Source organism: Neofelis nebulosa, chromosome X, assembly GCF_028018385.1.
Source record: "Neofelis nebulosa isolate mNeoNeb1 chromosome X, mNeoNeb1.pri, whole genome shotgun sequence".
NCBI lineage: Eukaryota > Metazoa > Chordata > Mammalia > Carnivora > Felidae > Neofelis > Neofelis nebulosa.
Genome location: NC_080800.1, coordinates 70,675,582 through 70,694,579, shown reverse-complemented (window position 1 = coordinate 70,694,579; position 18,998 = coordinate 70,675,582). Strand labels below are relative to the sequence as shown.

General features: G+C 34.8%; 1 protein-coding gene across 2 annotated transcripts in view; it reads left to right on the top strand.

Annotated features, from left to right (window-relative positions):
* The window catches only part of HDX (highly divergent homeobox), a 197,631-nt gene that overhangs the window by 135,501 nt on the left and 43,132 nt on the right, over window positions 1-18,998 (top strand). For both annotated transcript variants that reach the window (XM_058712599.1, XM_058712600.1), the window contains exon 6: window positions 16,825-17,032. In XM_058712599.1, the coding sequence (XP_058568582.1) occupies window positions 16,825-17,032 (208 nt within the window). The remainder of the gene's footprint in view (window positions 1-16,824; window positions 17,033-18,998) is intronic.

The following is an 18,998-nucleotide window of genomic DNA, read 5'->3' as shown; positions in this document are numbered from 1 at the left end:
TTTTGCAGATGACATGATACTATACATGGAAAATCCGATAGACTCCACCAAAAGTCTGCTACAACTGATACATGAATTCAGCAAAGTTGCAGGATACAAAATCAATGTACAGAAATCAGTTGCATTCTTATACACTAACAATGAAACAACAGAAAGACAAATAAAGAAACTGATCCCATTCACAATTGCACCAAGAAGCATAAAATACCTAGGAATAAATCTAACCAAAGATGTAAAAGATTTGTATGCTGAAAACTACAGAGAGCTTATGAAGGAAATTGAAGAAGATATAAAGAAATGGAAAGACATTCCCTGCTCATGGATTGGAAGAGTAAATATTGTCAAAATGTCAATACTACCCAAAGCTATCTACACATTCAATGCAATCCCAATCAAAATTGCACCAGCATTCTTCTCAAAGCTAGAACAAGCAATCCTAAAATTCATATGGAACCACAAAAGGCCCCGAATAGCCAAAGTAATATTGAAGAAGAAGACCAAAGCAGGAGGCATCACAATCCCAGACTTTAGCCTCTACTGCAAAGCTGTAATCATCAAGATAGCATGGTATTGGCACAAAAACAGACACATAGACCAATGGAATAGAATAGAAACCCCAGAACTAGACCCACAAACATATGGCTAACTAATCTTTGACAAAGCAGGAAAGAATATCCAATGGGAAATAGACAGTCTCTTTAATAAATGGTGCTGGGAGAACTGGACAGCAACATGCATAAGATTGAAACTAGACCACTTTCTCACACCATTCACAAAAATAAACTCAAAATGGATAAAGGACCTGAATGTGAGGCAGGAAACCATCAAAACCTTAGAGGAGAAAGCAGGAAAAGACTTCTCTGACCTCAGCCGTAGCAATTTCTTCCTTGACACATCCCCAAAGGCAAGGTAATTAAAAGCAAAAATGAACTACTGGGACCTTATGAAGATAAAAAGCTTCTGCACAGCAAAGGAAACAACCAACAAAACTAAAAGGCAACCAACGGAATGGGAAAAGATATTTGCAAATGACATATCGGACAAAGGGCTAGTATCCAAAATCTTTAAAGAGCTCACCAAACTCTACACCCGAAAAACAAATAATCCAGTGAAGAAATGGGCAGAAAACATGAATAGACACTTCTCTAAAGAAGACATCCGGATGGCCAACAGGCACATGGAAAGATGCTCAATGTCGCTCCTCATCAGGGAAAGAAAAATCAAAAGCACACTCAGATATCACCTCACACCAGTCAGAGTGGCCAAAAACAACAAATCAGGAGACTATAGATGCTGGAGAGGAGGTGGAGAAATGGGAATCCTCTTGCATTCTTGGTCGGAATGCAAATTGGTGCAGCCACTCTGGAAAACAGTGTGGAGGTTCCTCAGAAAATTAAAAATAGACCTACCCTATGACCCAGCAATAGCACTGCTAGGAATTTACCCAAGGGATACAGGAGTACTGATTTATAGAGCACTTGTACCCCAATGTTTATAGCAGCACTCAACAATAGCTAAATTATGGAAAGAATTCTGGAAAGAAATGTCTATCAACTGATGAATGGATAAAGAAATTGTGGTTTATATACACAATGGAGTACTACGTGGCAATGAGAAAGAATGAAACATGGCCCTTTGTAGCAACGTGGATGGAACTGGAGAGTGTGATGCTAAGTGAAATAAGCCATACAGAGAAAGACAGATACCATATGGTTTCACTCTTATGTGGATCCTGAGAAACTTAACAGAAACCCATGGGGGAGGGGAAGGAAAAAAAAAGAGGTTAGAGTGGGAGAGAGCCAAAGCATAAGAGACTGTTAAAAACTGAGAACAAACTGAGGGTTGATGGGGGGTGGGAGGGAGGGGAGGGTGGGTGATGGGTATTGAGGAGGACACCTTTTGGGATGAGCACTGGGTGTTGTATGGAAACCAATTTGACAATAAATTTCATATATTGAAAAAAAAAGTTTAGGGCATGATGATGTGGCTGGTAAATTCTATCAAATGTTCAAAGATGATTTAATACTTATCCTCAAAATCTTCCAGAAATTGAAGTGGGGAAAAAGCTTCCAAACTCATTTTAGGGTGCCAACAATATCTTGATACCCAAACCAGATAAGTACACTACAAAACAAAAAAGTTACAGTCCAGTATTCCTAATGAACATAGATGCAAAGATACTTTACAAAATATTAGAAAACTGAATTTAACAATACATTAAAAAGACCTTACAACATGGTCAAGTGGGATTTATCCCAGGGATACAATGATGGTACAAGATACATAAATCAATCAACATCATACAGCCACATTAATAAAATTAAACATAAAAATCATATAATCATCTCTACAGATGCAAGAATCATTTGACAAAATTCAATATCCATTTATGATTAAAAATATCTCTTATTAGAGTAGGCACAGAGGGGATGTACCGCAACATAATGAAGGCCATACATGACAGACCCACAGCTAATATCATTCTCAATTGTTGAAAGTAGAAAGCTTTTCCTCTAAGATCAGGAGACAATTAATAATGCTCAATCTCCCCACTTTTTGCAACATAGTATTGGAAGTCCTAGTAACAGCAATTAGGAAAGAAAAAGAAAGAAAAGACATATAGATTGGAAAGGCAGAAGTAACACTCATTATTTGTAGATGACATGATACTATATATAGAAAACTCTAAACACCCCGCCAAAAAAATGTTATTATAAATAAATCCAGCAACGTTCAGATTACAAAGTAAAAAACATTTTTTGTGTTTCTATACACTAATAAAGAACAATCAGAGAAATCAAGAAACAATCACATTTTCAATCACATTGGAAAGAATAAAAAGCCTAGAAATAAATTTAACCAAGAAGATGAAATACCTCTACATTTACAGGTATAGGACATTGAGGAAAGAAATTGGAGAAGGCACAATGAAATTCCTATCAAAATTCCTGTGGCATTTTTCACAGAACTAGAAAAAAATGATTCTAAAACTCTTATGTATCCACAAAATATCCTGAATAGCCAAAACAATCTTGAGAAAGAAGAACAAAAGTGGAAGCATCATACACCCTGACATCAAACTATAATGAAAAGATATAATCAAAACACTATAGTATTGCCATGAAACCTGACACATAGATAAATGGAACATATTAGAGTACCTATAAATAAACCCACACACATATATATATATATATATATATATATATATATACTAAACTAATTTATAACAAAAATGCAAAAATATACAATGGGAAAAGAGTAGTCTCTTCCATATATGGTGGTGGGAAAACTGGACAGCTACATGCAAAAGAGTAATATTGGACCACTATGTTACACTACATAGAAAAATTAATTCATGGTGGATTAAAGACTTCAACATTAGTCCTGAAAACAAAATTTCTGGAAGAAAATGTAAGTGGCAAACTCCTTGCCATTGTTCTTACTGATGTTGTCTTGGATTTGTCTCCAAAGGCAAGGGAAACAAAGCAAAATAAACTGGGGCTACATGAAACTAAAAAGCTTCTGCACAGCAAAAGAAATTATCAAAAAATGAAAAGGCAACCTACTAAATGAAAGAGGATATTGGCAAATTAGATATCCAATAAGAGGTAATATTGAAAATAAAGAACATATGCAAGCCATTAACAAAATAACAAACACCCAGAATGAACCCACAACTATATGGTTAATTAACCTTTGACAAAGCAGGAAAGAATATCCAATGGGAAAGCGACAGTCTCTTCAACACATGATGTTGGAAAAAAAAAAAAACAAAACTGGACAGCAGCATGCAAAAGCAGGAAAACAGACCACTTTCTTACACCATAAACAAAAATAAATTCAAAATGGATGAAAGACTTAAATGTGAGACACAAAACCACTAAAATCCTAGAGAAGAACACAGGCAGCAACCTCTTTGACATCAGTTCTAGTAACTTCTTACTGAATAGATCTACTGAGGCAAAGGAAACAAAAGCATAAGCAGACAATTTGGACCTCTTCAAGACAAAAAGCTTCTGCACAATGAAGGACACAATGAACAAAATTAAAAGGCAACCTGAAGAATGGGAGATTTTTTCAAATGACATATCTGCTAAAGAGTTAGTGTCCAAAATATATAAAGTACTTAAAAAAACTCAACACCCAAAAGTGAATAGTTGAAGTCAAAAATTGGCAGAAAATATGAATAGACATTTTTCCAAAGAAGACATACAGGTGGCCAACAGACACATGAAAAGAAGCTCAATACCACTGATTATCAGGAAAATACAAATCAAAACTACAATGAAATATCATTTCACACCTGTCAGAATGGCTAAAATCTGGGGCACCTAGGTGGCTCAGTTGGTTAAGCATCCAATTCTTTTTTTTTTTTAATTTTTTTTTCAACGTTTTTTTTATTTATTTTTGGGACAGAGAGAGACAGAGCATGAACGGGGGAGGGGCAGAGAGAGAGGGAGACACAGAATCGGAAACAGGCTCCAGGCTCCGAGCCATCAGCCCAGAGCCTGACGCGGGGCTCGAACTCACGGACCGCGAGATCGTGACCTGGCTGAAGTCGGACGCTTAACCGACTGCGCCACCCAGGCGCCTCAAGCATCCAATTCTTAATTTCAGCTCAGGTCATGATCTCATGGTTCATCAGATTGAGCCATGCATCAGGCTCTGCACTGATAATGTGGAGTGATTGAGATTCTGTCTCTTCCTCTTTCTATGTCCCTCCCCTGCTAAGGTTCTCTCTCTCTCTCTCTCTCTCTCTCTCTCTGTCTGTCTCAAAATTAATTAAAAAGAAGATTTTTTTAAAAAAAGAATGGCTAAAATCAACAACACAAGAAACAACAGGTGTTGGCATGGATGTGGAGAAAGTGGAACACTCCTGTACTGTCTGTATAGCCACTCTTGAAAACAATATGGAGGTTCCTCAAAAAGTTAAAATAGAACTACCCCTATAATCCAGCAATTGCATTATTAGTTATTTACCAAAAGGATACAAAAACACTAATTCAAAGGGATACATGCACCCCAGTGTTTACAGCTGCATTATCTACAATAGCCATATTTTGGAAACAGCTCAAATGTCCATCAGCTGAAGAATGGATAAATAAGTGGTAAATATATGCAATAGAATGTTACTCAGCCATGAAAACTAATGAAATCTCCATTTGCAATGACATGAGTGGAGCTAGAGAGTACTGTTAAGTAAAATAAGTCAGCCAGAGAAAGACAGTACTATATGATTTCACTCATATGTGGAATTTAAGAAACAAAACAAAAGAGCATAGGGAAAAAAAGAGAGAGGCAAACCAAGAAACACACTCTAAACTATAGAGAACATACTGATAGTTATGGGGGGGTTAGTTGGGGGAGGGGTTAAATAGGTGATCGGTATTGAGGAGTGCACTTGTGATGAGTGTTCGGTGTTGTAAGGAAGTGTTAAATCACTAAATTGTACACCTTAATCTAATATTACACTGTATGTTAACTAACTTAAATTTAAATAAAAACTTGAAAAAAATAGCAACCAATCCAATTAAATACTGGGCAGAGGACCTGAACAGACTTTTTTCCAAAGAATACATGTAGATGGCCAGGAGGAACATCCCTACTCATGGTAATGGAAATCAAAACACAATGAGATGCCACTTTTCACCTGTCGGAATGGCTAGTATCAGAAAGACAAGAAAAAAAGTGTTGATGAGGATGTGGAGAAAAGGGAAATCTTGTACACTGTTGATGAGAAAGTAAAATGGTGTATCCATCATGGAAAACAGTATGAAGTTTCCTCAAGAATTTAAAAATTGAGCTACCATAGTATCCAATAATTCCATTGCTGGTTATTTATCTGAGGAAGACAAAAACACTAGTGTGAGAAAACATGTGCACCCCTATGTTTATTGCAGTATTACTTATAATAGCCTAGGTATGGAAAACAACCTAAGTTCCATGGATGGATCAATAAATATAAAAGATGGTGGTGTGTATATTGCATATATACATTCCCATCAATCCTTAGTTTGTTCTCTGTATTTAAGAGTCTCTTATGCTTTGCCTCCCTCTCTGTTTGAAACTATATACATACATACTCTGCTATAAAAAATAATCCAATCTTGCCATTGGTGACAACATGGGGGGACCTTCAGGGTATTATGCTACATAAAATAAGTCAGACGGAGAAACACAAACACTGCATGATTTTGCTTATATATGGAAACTAAAAAGAAAAACAAACAAAAAATATCTTTACATGTGGAGAACAGATTGTTGGTTGCCAGAGGGGTTGGAGGTTTTGCAGAGCAAAATGGTTGAAGGGAATTAAAAACAAACTTCCAGGTATAAAGTAAATAAGTCATGGGGAAGTAATGTACAGCATGAGGGATACAGTCAATATTATTGTATTAACTTTCTAAGCTGAAAGATGGTATCTAGATTTTTTGTGGTGACCATTTCACAATACATACAAATGCCAAATCAATAAATTTTACACCTTAAACTAACATAATGTTTTATGTCAATTATACATCAATAAATTTTTAAAATGGGGTCAAGAATGGCATGATCAATCTCACACAGCTAGTCAGTGACTACAAGCCAAATCTTTTTATTATTATCTAATATTGTTTCTATTTTACCAGTGTATGCCCTAAGAATTACCTTGAAAACCTCTTTAAAAATACAGATTACTCCATTCCAGTCTTGCTCTCAGGATTTGCTAGAAAGGATCTGCTAATCTGTATGTTTCCTTTTTCTCAATAATTAGGATCAGGTTAATTTGGAAGAGTTCACTTCACTACACTATACTATGTCATTGTGGTTAAATATTGTAGCTGGTTCTTTCCTTTTATAATACTTAATCAGATTTTGTGATTTATATTTTCTTCTCAAAATTTCTATTGTCTCTACTTTTACTAGATTGTAAGTTTGAGTTCCATGAGGACATATATCATGCCTCGTTGTTCACTACTGAGACTCCACAACTAAAACTGTGCTTGGTACATACTTGATGTTCAGTAATATTTGTGGAATGAATGTTTAACAGAATGGTGTACCCTGTACATATAACATTCCCACCATACAAATATATAATAATATACACTTAAATAGAAGTTTTACATATTGTTTTATATTATTTTAATTTATTTTAATATAATTTATTGTAAAGTTAGGTAACAGTGTATACAGTGTTCTCTTGGTTTCGTGGGTAGATTCCCATGATTCATCGCTTATAAACCACACCCAATGCTCATTCCAACAAGTGCCTTCCTCAATGCCCATCACCCTTTTTCCCCTCTCTCCCATCCTCCCATCAGCCCTCAGTTTGTTCTCTGTATTTAAGAGTCTCTTGTTTGCCTCTCTCCCTGTTTGAAACTATTCTTTCCCCTTCACTTCCCACATGGTCTTCTGTTAAGTTTCTCAAGTTCCACATATGAGTGAAAATATATGATATCTGTCTTTCTCTGACTTATTTCACTTACCATAATACCCTCCAGTTCCATCCACGTTGTTGCAAACGACAACATATTATTCTTTCTCACTGACAAATAGTATTCCACTGTATATATAAACCACATCTTCTTTATCCATTCATCAATTGATGGACATTTCAGCTCTTTGCATAATTTGGCTATTGTTGAAAGCACTACTATACACATTTGCGTTCATGTGCCCCTATGAATCAGCACTCCTGACCATTAAACAGCACTCCTGTTTAATCTCCATACTGGCTTTATAAAGTTTACAAGTGACTAATCTACTACCTTTCACTATATGTTTGCTTTAACCTGTGAAATTATTTCCTTGCTTAATTTTCTGTGTTCCAGTCATGGCCTTTTCTTTCCACTCAAAAAAGTCCCTTTATCATTTCTTATAAAGTTGGTTCAGTGGTGATGAATTCCTTTAACTTTTTTTTTTTTTTTTTTTTTTCTGAGGGGGAGGATCCGGGAAACTCTCTACCCTTCAATTCTGAATGATAGCCTTCCCGGGTACTCTTTTTTTTGTTTTTCCTTGGTAGGTTTCTTTGCTTTTTTTTTTTTTTTTTCCTTTTATCTCTTTGAATATATCATGCCGATCCCTTATGGCCTGCAATGTTTCTGCTGAAAAATTACCTGATAGCCTTTCAGGGTTTCCCTTGTTTTAACTGTTTGTTGTTGTTGTTGTTGTTTTGCTTTGTTTGTTTTTTGGTGATTTTAAATTCTTTCTTCATCATTATATTTTTCCAGTTTAATTATTATGTGTCTTGCTGTGGGCCTCCTTGGGTTCATCTTGTTAGGGGCTCTTCTTACTTCTTGGACCTGTATCTCTGTTTCCTTCCCCAGGTTAGGGAAGTGTCCTGCTGTTATTTTTTTCAAATAATTTTTTCTTTCCCTTTCTCTCTCTTTTCTCCTTCTGAGAATTCTATAATATGAATGTTATTATGCTTGATGGTGTTGCATAGTTTTCTTAATCTATTCTCCTTTTATTATTCTTTTTTTTTCCTTTTTGCAATTCAATTTAGTCGCTTTCCATTACCCTGTCTTCCAGATCACTGATCCATTTTTCTGCATTCTTTAATCTGCTATTGATTTCCTCTACTGTATTTTTCATGTCAGTCATTGAATTCTTCAGCTATGATTCACTCTTGTTTATATTCTCTAACTCTTTGTGGACATTCTCACTGGGTTTATCCACTCTTTTTTCTCAAGTCTTTTCAGTATCTTTATGACCACTACTTTGAACTCTTTATCAGGCATATTTCTTATCTTTGCTTCATTTAGCTCTTTACTGTGATTGTCTTGTTCTTTCATTTGGGAAATATTCCTCTGACTCCTCATTTCATCCAACTCTGTGTGTATGTTTCTATGTATTAGGTAGAACAGCTATATCTTCTGATCTTTCAAGTAGTGGCCTTGTGTATAAGAGTTCCCGTGGTGCCCTATAGTTCAATTCTCCCATGTCACCAGAACCAGGTGCCCCAGGGGTATCCCCTGTGTGGGTTGCATGCACCTTCCTGTTGTGGCCAAGCATAGTTGCCTTCATCCCAGATAGCTTCTATGGCCCACTCTGCCCTCTGTGAGCACACCTTTGAGAGTTCTGGCTGATGCCAGATAAGACTGGTGGTGGGTGAGGCCATTATTCATTCTATCAGTGTGCTATTAACCTCTCTGCCAAGACCACATACACTGAAGTTCAGGGCTCAGTCACTTCCTTGTCCATGCAGCTAAGGGGTCTGGCTACAGGAATTGTGGGTGCCTGGTGTGTTGGTTTGTTACCCCCTCCACATGAGTGGAGTCACTTTGTAGTGGCGCTGGTGTGGGTCAAACCTGCAGACCAGGTGTGGTTGGGAACAGCTTTGGAAGCCATGGCAGGCAGGTCGGTGTGGTTTGTCCACAGAGAAATTCCAGGGTGAAGCACTTGGTGCTGGCAAAGAAGAAGGAGAGTTTTAGAACTGAGTCCCAAAAGCATTCTTTTATTTGTGTTGAGGTTGAAGAACAGTGGTACCCGTTCCTAGAGAATTCTTCTGTAGTTTTCTTTTCCTGTAGCACATGTTCTCAGATTATTCAACACATCTCTTTCATGTATACCCCAGGGACTTTTCAAGCTGCACCTCCTATTTCTTGGTGAAGTTATTTATTATTATGGCTCTTTAAAAGAAGGTATTGAGTTTATACTGCCATCTGGCTTTCCTGGTCTTGAGCAACCTTGAGTTTTTTACTCTCTTGGTGTAAACCCAGCTGGTTTTCAAAGCCAGAATTTATGGAGATTCCTCTTTCCACTGTAGATCCCCAGTACTAAGGCTACCTGTTGTGTGGTTTGTTCATCTTACTTCTCCTTGTTTGTGAATTCCTTTCTGTTTGTGGTTAGTTATTCTGGGGGTTTGGTTCCCAACCACATCTTTACCACTCTTACCATTTTTGATGTAACAATCTTTTTATGACTAGCTATGGAATATCTGTTCTTCAAATCTTTAGGTCATTTTCAGAGTTATTTGCAAAGATGCAGGTATTATCCCAGTGTGTCTGTGGCATGAGTGAGTTCAGGGTCCTCCTATTTGGTCCTCTATCAAAAGGATATTGATTTTAACTAATTGTTCTGGAACTACTGAATATTCACATGAAAGAAAAAATTAATCTAAACATGGATCTTTCATTATTCACAAAACTTATCTCAAAATGGATGATATACCTAAAAGTAAATGCAAAACTATGAAACTCCTAAAGATAACATAAAAGAAAATCTGGGTGACTTTGTGTTTGTTGATAACTTTTTAAATACACTAAAGTCAAGTTTGATTACAAAATTGATAAATTGGACTTCATTAAAATTGAAAATTTATAGTCTGCAAAAGACATTCTTACAAGAATGAAAATACAAGCCACAAACTGGAAGAATTTTTTTTTCAAAACATTTTTATGATAAATGTACAAAGGACACTTAAAACCCAACAATAATAAAATAAACAACCTAATTCAAAATAGGCAAACATCTCAATCAATAAAACTAAAAGGCAACTGACAGAATGGGAAAAGATACTTGCAAATGACATATTGGATAAAAAGTTAGTATCCAAAATCTGTAAAGAACTTACCAAACTCAACACCTGAAAAACAAATAATCCAGGGAAGAAATGGACAGAAGACATGAATAGACACTTTTCCAAAGAAGACATCCAGATGGCCAACAGACACTTGAAAAGATGCTCAACATCACTCATCATCAGGGAAATACAAATCAAAACCACACTGAGATATCACCTCACATCAGTCAGAGTGGCTAAAATTAACAAGTCAGGACACAACAAATGCTGGCGAGGATGTAGAGAAACAGGAACCCTCTTGCACTGTTGGTGGGAATGCAAACTGGTGCAGCCACTCTGGAAAACAGTGTGGTGTTTCCTCAAAAAATTAAAAATAGAACTACTCTACAACCCAGCCACAGCACTACTGGGAATTTATCCAAAGGATACAGGAGTGCTGATTCATAGGGTGACATGTACCCCAATGCTTATAGCAGCACTTTCAACAATAGCCAAATTATGGAAAGAGCCTACATGTCCATCAGCTAACGAATGGATAAAGAAGATGTGGCTTATATATACAATGGAATACTACATGGCAATGAGAAAGAATGAAATCATTCCATTTGCAGTAATGTGGATGGAACGAGGGTATTTTGCTAAGTGAAATAAGTCAGTCAGAGAAAGCAGATATCATATATTTTTCACTCATATGTGGAACTTGAGAAACTTAACAGAAGACCATGGGCTAATGGAAGGGGAAAAAATGGTTACAGAGAGGGAGGGAGGCAAACAATAAGAGACTCTTAAATACAGAGAACAAACTGAGGGTTGATGGGGAAGTGGGGGAGAGGGGAAAATGGGTGATAAGCATTGAGGAAGGCACTTGTTGGGATGAGCACCAGGTGTTGTATGTAAGTGAGGAACCACAGTAATCTACCCCAAAAACCTAGAGCACACTGTACACACTGTATGTTAGCCAATTTTACAATAAATTATATTTTTTTAAAAATAGGCAAACATTGAACAGACACTCACCAAATAATTTAATCAGATGACAAATAAGCATATGAAAATATATACAATATTATATATCATTAGGGAATTGCAAATTAAAAACAAAGATAAAATACCACATACATTTATTAAAATAATCAAAATCCAAACCCCCAACAGCACCAAATGCTGGAGAAGATGTAAAGCAACAGAAACTCTTACTCATTTCTGATAGAAATGCAAAATGATACATTTGTATGGTCTTTGGAACATATTTTGGCAGTTTCTAAGAAAAGTAAACATAGTCTTAACATATGATACATTAGTTTTGCTGCCTGGTGTTTACCCTGATGAGTTGAAAACTTATGTTCACATGAAAACCTGCACATAAAAATTTATAACAACTTTATTTAATTACAAAAGAAATTAGAAGCAGCCATGATGTCCTTCAATAGATGAATAGATAAACTGAAATACATTCAGACAATGGAATATTATTCAGCAGTAAAAATAAATAAGATATCAAGCCATGACAAAAATGGAAAAATCTTAAATGAATATTTCTATGTGAAAGAAGCCAATGTTAAAAGGCTACATAAATGCTGTGTCATTCCAAGTGTATAATATTCTGGAAAAGGCAAAACACTAGAGAGACAGTAAAAAGATCAGTGTTTTCCAGCGACTTGTGGGGAGAGAGAGAGTTAGGATAAATAGGTGGAACACAGAAATTTTTAGGGCAGTAAAACTATGCTGCATGATAGTTTAATGTTATAAACTGTCATTACATATTTGCCAAAACCTATAGAATGTACAACACAAAGAATGAGCCCTAATAGAAATTCTGGACTTCACTTGATAGTTTATCAATATTTGCTCATCAATTGTAACAAATCCACTTTATGAATTTTAGAATGATGTTAAATCAGAGGAAATTGGGTGGGTGAAGGGTACATGGCAACTCTTTTTTGCCTTTTTTTTTCCTAGAAATCTAAAACTGATCAAATACTAATGCCTGTTATTTTATTTTTTTTTAGTTAATACATACAGAAAACAGATTGATGGTTGCCCGATCAGTGGCGGGGACGGGTAGAGTGTGGAGTTGAGGGATGAAAGAAATGTACCGGGATGGTCAAAAGATACAAATAAGGGGCGCCTGTGTGCCTCAGCCAGTTGAGCATCTGACTTCAGCTCAGGCCATGATCTCATGGTTCATGGGTTCAAGTCCCGCACCTGGCTCTGTGCTGACAGCTCAGAGCCTGGAGATGGATTCTGTTTCTGTATGTGTCTCTCTCCCTACCCCTCACCCACTTGCTCTCTCTCTCTCTCTCTCTCTCTCTCTCTCTCTCAAAAATAAACACTTTTAAAAAAGATAAAAATAAATATTAATTTGAAAATCAATAAAAATATAAGTCCATTGGAAAAAATCAGTGAAATTGACAAACATCTAGCCAGAGTAGCAAAGAAAAAAGACACAAATTAGTAATATTAGGAATGAAATGGGATAATTCTACATACTTTTAAGATAGAAAAAGGATAAACAGAATTTTTAAAACAACTCTACATGGACAAATTTGACAATCTGGATGAAATGGATTCCTCAAAGGGTGTAAAGTATCACAACTCACCCAATATGAAATAGACTACTTGAATAGCCCTATAACTATTAAGAAAATCAAATTTGTCATTAAAAACTGCCCTCCAAAAGAAATCTACAAGTGCCCAAAATTTACAGCTAACATCACACTTAATGGTGAAAAATATAATGCTTTCCTCCTGAGATCAGGAACAAAACAAAATATACACTTTGACTACCTTTATTCAATTTGTACTGGAATTTCTAGCTAATGCAAAAAAAATAAGAAAAGGAAATAAAAGTAACATACAATTATCAGTATTGACAATCCGAAAGAATCTACAGAAACAGTCTTACAACTAGTAAGTGAGTTTAACAATGTTTCTGGATACAAGATCAACATACAAAAATCAATTCTGTGCCTATATAGGAAAAAGTGAACATATTGAAACTGAAATTAAGCATATAATACCATTCTCAATCCATCAAAATATCAAATATTTAAATATAAATCTAACATAACATGTATAGGACTTTTATGCTGAAAACTACAAAACATTGATGAAAGAAATCAAAGACATTCTAAATAAATGGAAAAGCATCTGTGTTAATGGACTGAAAGACTCAACAGAGTAAAAATGTAAATTCCTCCAAAATGATATGAAGGTTTAACATAATTCTTACAAAAGTTTCAGCAATATTTTTGATGTAGACAAGAAAATTCTGAAATTCATATGGAAAGGAAATATGTTAATTTAGTTAAAATAATTCTAGAAAAAATACTGAAGTGGAAGAAATCCACCTACCTAAAATCAAGACTTATTGTATAGCTATAGTAATCAAGACTCTGGGGCACCTGAGTGGCTCAGTTGGGTAAGTGTCCGACTTCAGCTCAGGTCATGATCCCACTGTTCGTGGGTTCAAGCCTATGCTGACAGCTCAGAACATGGAGCCTGCTTCAGATTCTCTCTGCCCCTCCCCCACTCATTCTCTCTCTCTCTCTCTCTCTCTCTCTCTCTTTCTCTCTCTCTCTGTCTCTCAAAAATAAACATTAAAAAGAAAAGACTGTGTGGTAGTCACACAAAGATACAAATGTAGATCAGTGAAAAGGATTAGAAATAGTCCTGTACAAGTATAGCCAGCGTAGTTGATTTTTGACAAAGGTGCAAAAGCAATTCAATGTGGAATGTCTTTTCAAAAAATGGTTCTGAAATAATTTGATATCCATTGAAGGCACAAATGAACCATGACCAAAACCTCACACCTTATACAAAAATGAAATCAAAATGGATCACAGATTTAAATATAAAAAATAAAACTATAAAATTTTTAGAAGATAAAATAAGAGGCAATCTTTAGGACCTAGGGCTTGGTGAAGTATTCTTAGAAATGTCACTAAAAGCACAATCCATAAAAAAAAAAGAAAAAAAAAAACAAGAGCTTGGAATTCATCAAAATTAAAAAAAAAAAAAAAAAAAACTTTTTTTCTGCAAAATACCAGAATGGTGAAAATAAAAACTACGGACTGGGATAAAATATTGCAAAACCACATATCTGATAAGAACTCCTACCTAGAAAATATAAAGAACTCTTAAAACTCAACATTAAAAAAAAAAGTCAATTAGAAAATGAGCAAAATGCATGAAGAATCATTTCAATGAAGAGAGTGTATGGATAGCAAATAAGCACATGAAAAGATTTTCAACATCACTAGGCATTGGGGAAGTCAAATTAAGAACTCAAGGATTGGGGCACCTGGGTGCCTCAGTCGGTTGAGCCCTCTGACTTTGGCTCAGGTCATGGTCTCACAGCTTGTGAGTTTGAGCCCCGCATCGCGCTCTGTGCTGACAGCTCAGAGCCTGGAGCCTGCTTCTGTTTCTGTGTCTCCCTCTCTCCCTGCCCCTCCCCCACTCATGCTCTGTCTCTCTCTGTCTCAGAAATAAATAAACATAAAAAAAAGTTAAAAAAAAAAAGAACTCAAGGATCTATCACTGCATGCACCAGTGAAAATAGATAATCTTTTTCATTACTAAGAATACCAGATGCTGGAAAGAATGCCAAAAAAACTGGGTTTTTCATACATTGCTGGGAGAAATGTAAAATGGTACAACTCTTCTGGAAACAATTTGACAGTTTTTCATGAAACTAAACATGCAATTACCATATGGCCAAGCATTTGCATTCTTGAGCATTTGTCCTGGAGAAATGAAAACTTAACGTCTGCACAAAAGCCTGTTCATGACTGTTCATGACTGTTCATGAAGTTTTAAGGGCCCCTAATTGGAAATAACTTGTGTCCTTTGATGTGGGAATGATTAAACAAACATTGCAAATAAATTGGAAAAAAATAGTTCATAAATATCATGTAATACAACTTAACAATAAGAAGGAATGGAGTATTGATACATGCAACTTGAAAAAATCTTCAGGGCGCATGAGTGGCTCAGTCGGTTAAGCTTCTGATTTCTGCTCAGGTTGTGATCTTGCGGTTTGTGGGTTTGAACCCTGGGTCGGTCTCTGTGCTGACAGCTCCGAGCCTGGGGCCTGCTTTAGATTCTGTGTCTCCCTCTCTCTCTGCTCCTCCACTGCTCACGCTCTATCTCTCTCAAAAATAAATAAGCATTAAGAAAGTTAAAAAAAAAGAAAAAGTCTTCAGAAAATTATGGTGAGTGAAAAAAGCCAACTTCAAAAAATTACATACTATGACTCCATTCATAAAACATTCTTGAAATGACACAATTAAAGATGTGGAAGATAGATTAGTTGTTGACAGTGGTTGGGAATAGTGGATAAAAGAAGAAGAAGAATAGTGTGATAAAGGAACATAGAAGTGTACATACATACTGTGTAATTTCAATTTAATGTTTTAATTATTGTGATACAATTAGGTTAAACATAAATTGGAGAAAGCTGAGTGAATTTACCTCTGCCACTTCCTGTGAATCTAAAAATATTTTACTATAAAAAGTTTAAAAATTGGTTCTGAGTCCAATGAAATGAAATTTTACAAATTTTGAAAAACCCAAGTAACCATTAAAGAGCTGAAGTTAATAGAAGATACATTTTAATCAAGGAAGAACAAGGTTGGAAATGGCATATGAACTATAGTTATAACTATCTGTCTGGTCCCTGTAGAAAAGAACTAATTTGTGTTTTGCTTCAAAGATTTGGTGGGTTATTTCTACAGAAAAAGAAAACCAAAACCAAAAACAAAAGTTTGTGAATTTTTAACTAATTTTAAAAGATATAATCATTTATATTAAATAAGTACTTTCTCAAAAAATAACATTGGTATTTAATTATCATTTATCAAAATATTAAATATATTTTGTTTAATTTCCCCTCAAGGTTGTTCTGTTTGAATTATGTTTCCTTCATAAACATGAATATCTGTTTATAAATATTTTGTTAGCCCTTTATTCAACATTGTATTTGACATTTTTGTACATTATAGTATGTAAAATCAGTAAAATGACCAATTTCAAACATGAAAAAAAAGTCTAAAAAAAGTGTTCTGCAATATACTGCATGTTTCTTGAAAGTCTGAATATTTAGATAAATGTTACCTTTCTGCTAATAGTATATTTAAAATAAAAGCATAATTACTTTTATTTTTGCTTATTGACTAATAATTAAATTTTCTTATTCTAAGTACCTATTTATTTCTAATCATATTTTATGCAGCATCCATTTATTATTTTAATGGCCAAACCTGCTAAAGGTTCTATGTTTACAAAAATTCCTTTTGTATTTCTCTTATAAGACTTGGATTGGGAATAGAAGAAGGAAATATCGTTTAATGGGGATTGAAGTTCCACCTCCAAGAGGAGGCCCTGCTGATTTTTCTGAGCAGCCTGAGTCTGGTTCTTTGTCTGCACTCACATCAGGAGAGGAAGCTGGTCCAGAAGTAGGAGAGGATAATGACAGAAATGATGAAGTATCCATCTGTTTGTCTGAAGGAAGCTCTCAAGGTATTTTATATGCTGCACTTCCTAATAATAGCTTTTGTAACTTTGATGGATTTTTAACTTGCTTTTCAGCTAATTGCATTTCACATCTAAAGTTCTCAAAACATTTGGTTAAACGTTTGAAAATAAATTGATTTATTTTTATTTATTTTTATTTTATTGATATGTATATACACATATTTACATAATGAAATGATTACTGCAGTCAAAATAATTAACATATCCATCTCCTCACATAGCTACCATTTATGTGTATGGTAAGAACACTTGAAATCTACTCTTAGCAAATTTCTAGAATGCAATATAGAATTGTTAACTGTAATAATCATATGCATTAGATCTCTAGACTTATTCATCCTACATAATTGCAAATTTGTATCCTTTGACCAAATTCCCCCATTTTCCTGATCTCCCCACCATGGTAACTACCATTCTGTTCTCTGCTTCATTAGACTTTTTATGATTCCATGTATAAGTGAGATCATGCAGTATTTTTATTTCTGTGCCTGGCTTATTTCAGCTAACATAATGTCCTCCAGGTTCATTCTTCATGCATTATATATACAGTATATATATATATATATATATATATATATATATATATATATATCTCAGTTATGTGGGGGAATCTTAATATAATATTATATAATCTCAATTTATTTATTCATCTGTCAACAGATAATTAGGCTGTTTTCATATTTTGACTACTATAAGTAATGCTGCAAAAAATGTGGAGCACAGATAACTCTTAGAGGTACTGATTTTATTTATTTCGGTTATATATCCAGAAGAGGGATTACTAGATCATGTGGTAGTTATATTTTTACATTTTTAATGAACCTACATACTCTTTTCCATAATGACTATACCAATTTGCATTCTGACCAATGATATACAAAGGTTCTCTTTCCTCTATATCCTCACCAACACTCTTTGTCTTTTATCTTTTTTATTCTTAATGCCTCCACCTAAAGAGTCTCCCACACTGAGTCATCACAAGGAACACTTATGTACCACAATATCGATCTCTCACATTTAGAAATGTTGTTTATTACAACAATCCATGGTTATAATTAAGTACATGATTGTTTTTATTTTATTGAAACTCTAACCAATTTGGCTTTGAATGTTATAAATGTATTATAATAAAAAAGGATATGGTATAATGTGATATGCACCAGGGTAGTAGTCAGGCAACCTCAGTACAAGTCCTGGATCTTCCACGAGCTGATTATGTGACTTCAGGCAAAACATTTAATTCATGGGGCTTTAGTTACACATCTGTAAAATAAGGGAATTAGCCTGGGTCATTTCTATAACATTTCTTAGTTTTTCCCTAATGAGAATTCAAATAATAGCATGTACTTTTTCAATGAACACTTATATTGAAGTTTAATTTACATATCATAAAATTCATTGATTGTAAATGTAGAATTCAATGAGTTTTAGTAAATTATATAGAGTTATGCAACTATCACCATCACTAAAATCCAACTTTAGAATATTTTCACCACTTCAAAAAATTTCTTTGAGCCCACTTGTAATCAATCCTCATTCCCACTTCCAAACCCAGGCAACCACAGATCTGCTTTCTGATAATATAAACTGATTTTTTCTGAGTATCTCACATAAAAGCAATCATACAATATATAGTATTTTTGCATCTGAGAGAAACAAAGAGAGAGAGAATCTTGCAATGGCCCATTTTGTTTGTTTCTATTTTACTGGATCAGAATATAAACAATACAGTTTCCAGTTTAATTTTTGCCTTTTAAATTTGATTATGGGCTTTCTCATGCCAGAACTTTTGCTTGTAATATTTACGTTGCCAAATATATCCGTCCTTTTCTTTATGATTTCTGACTTTGGTATTAAGATTACAAAGTTCTTCATTGTACCACAATTATGTAAACATAACCCTATATATCATCTTATATCTTATGGTTTCATTTTTACAACTTGATACTTA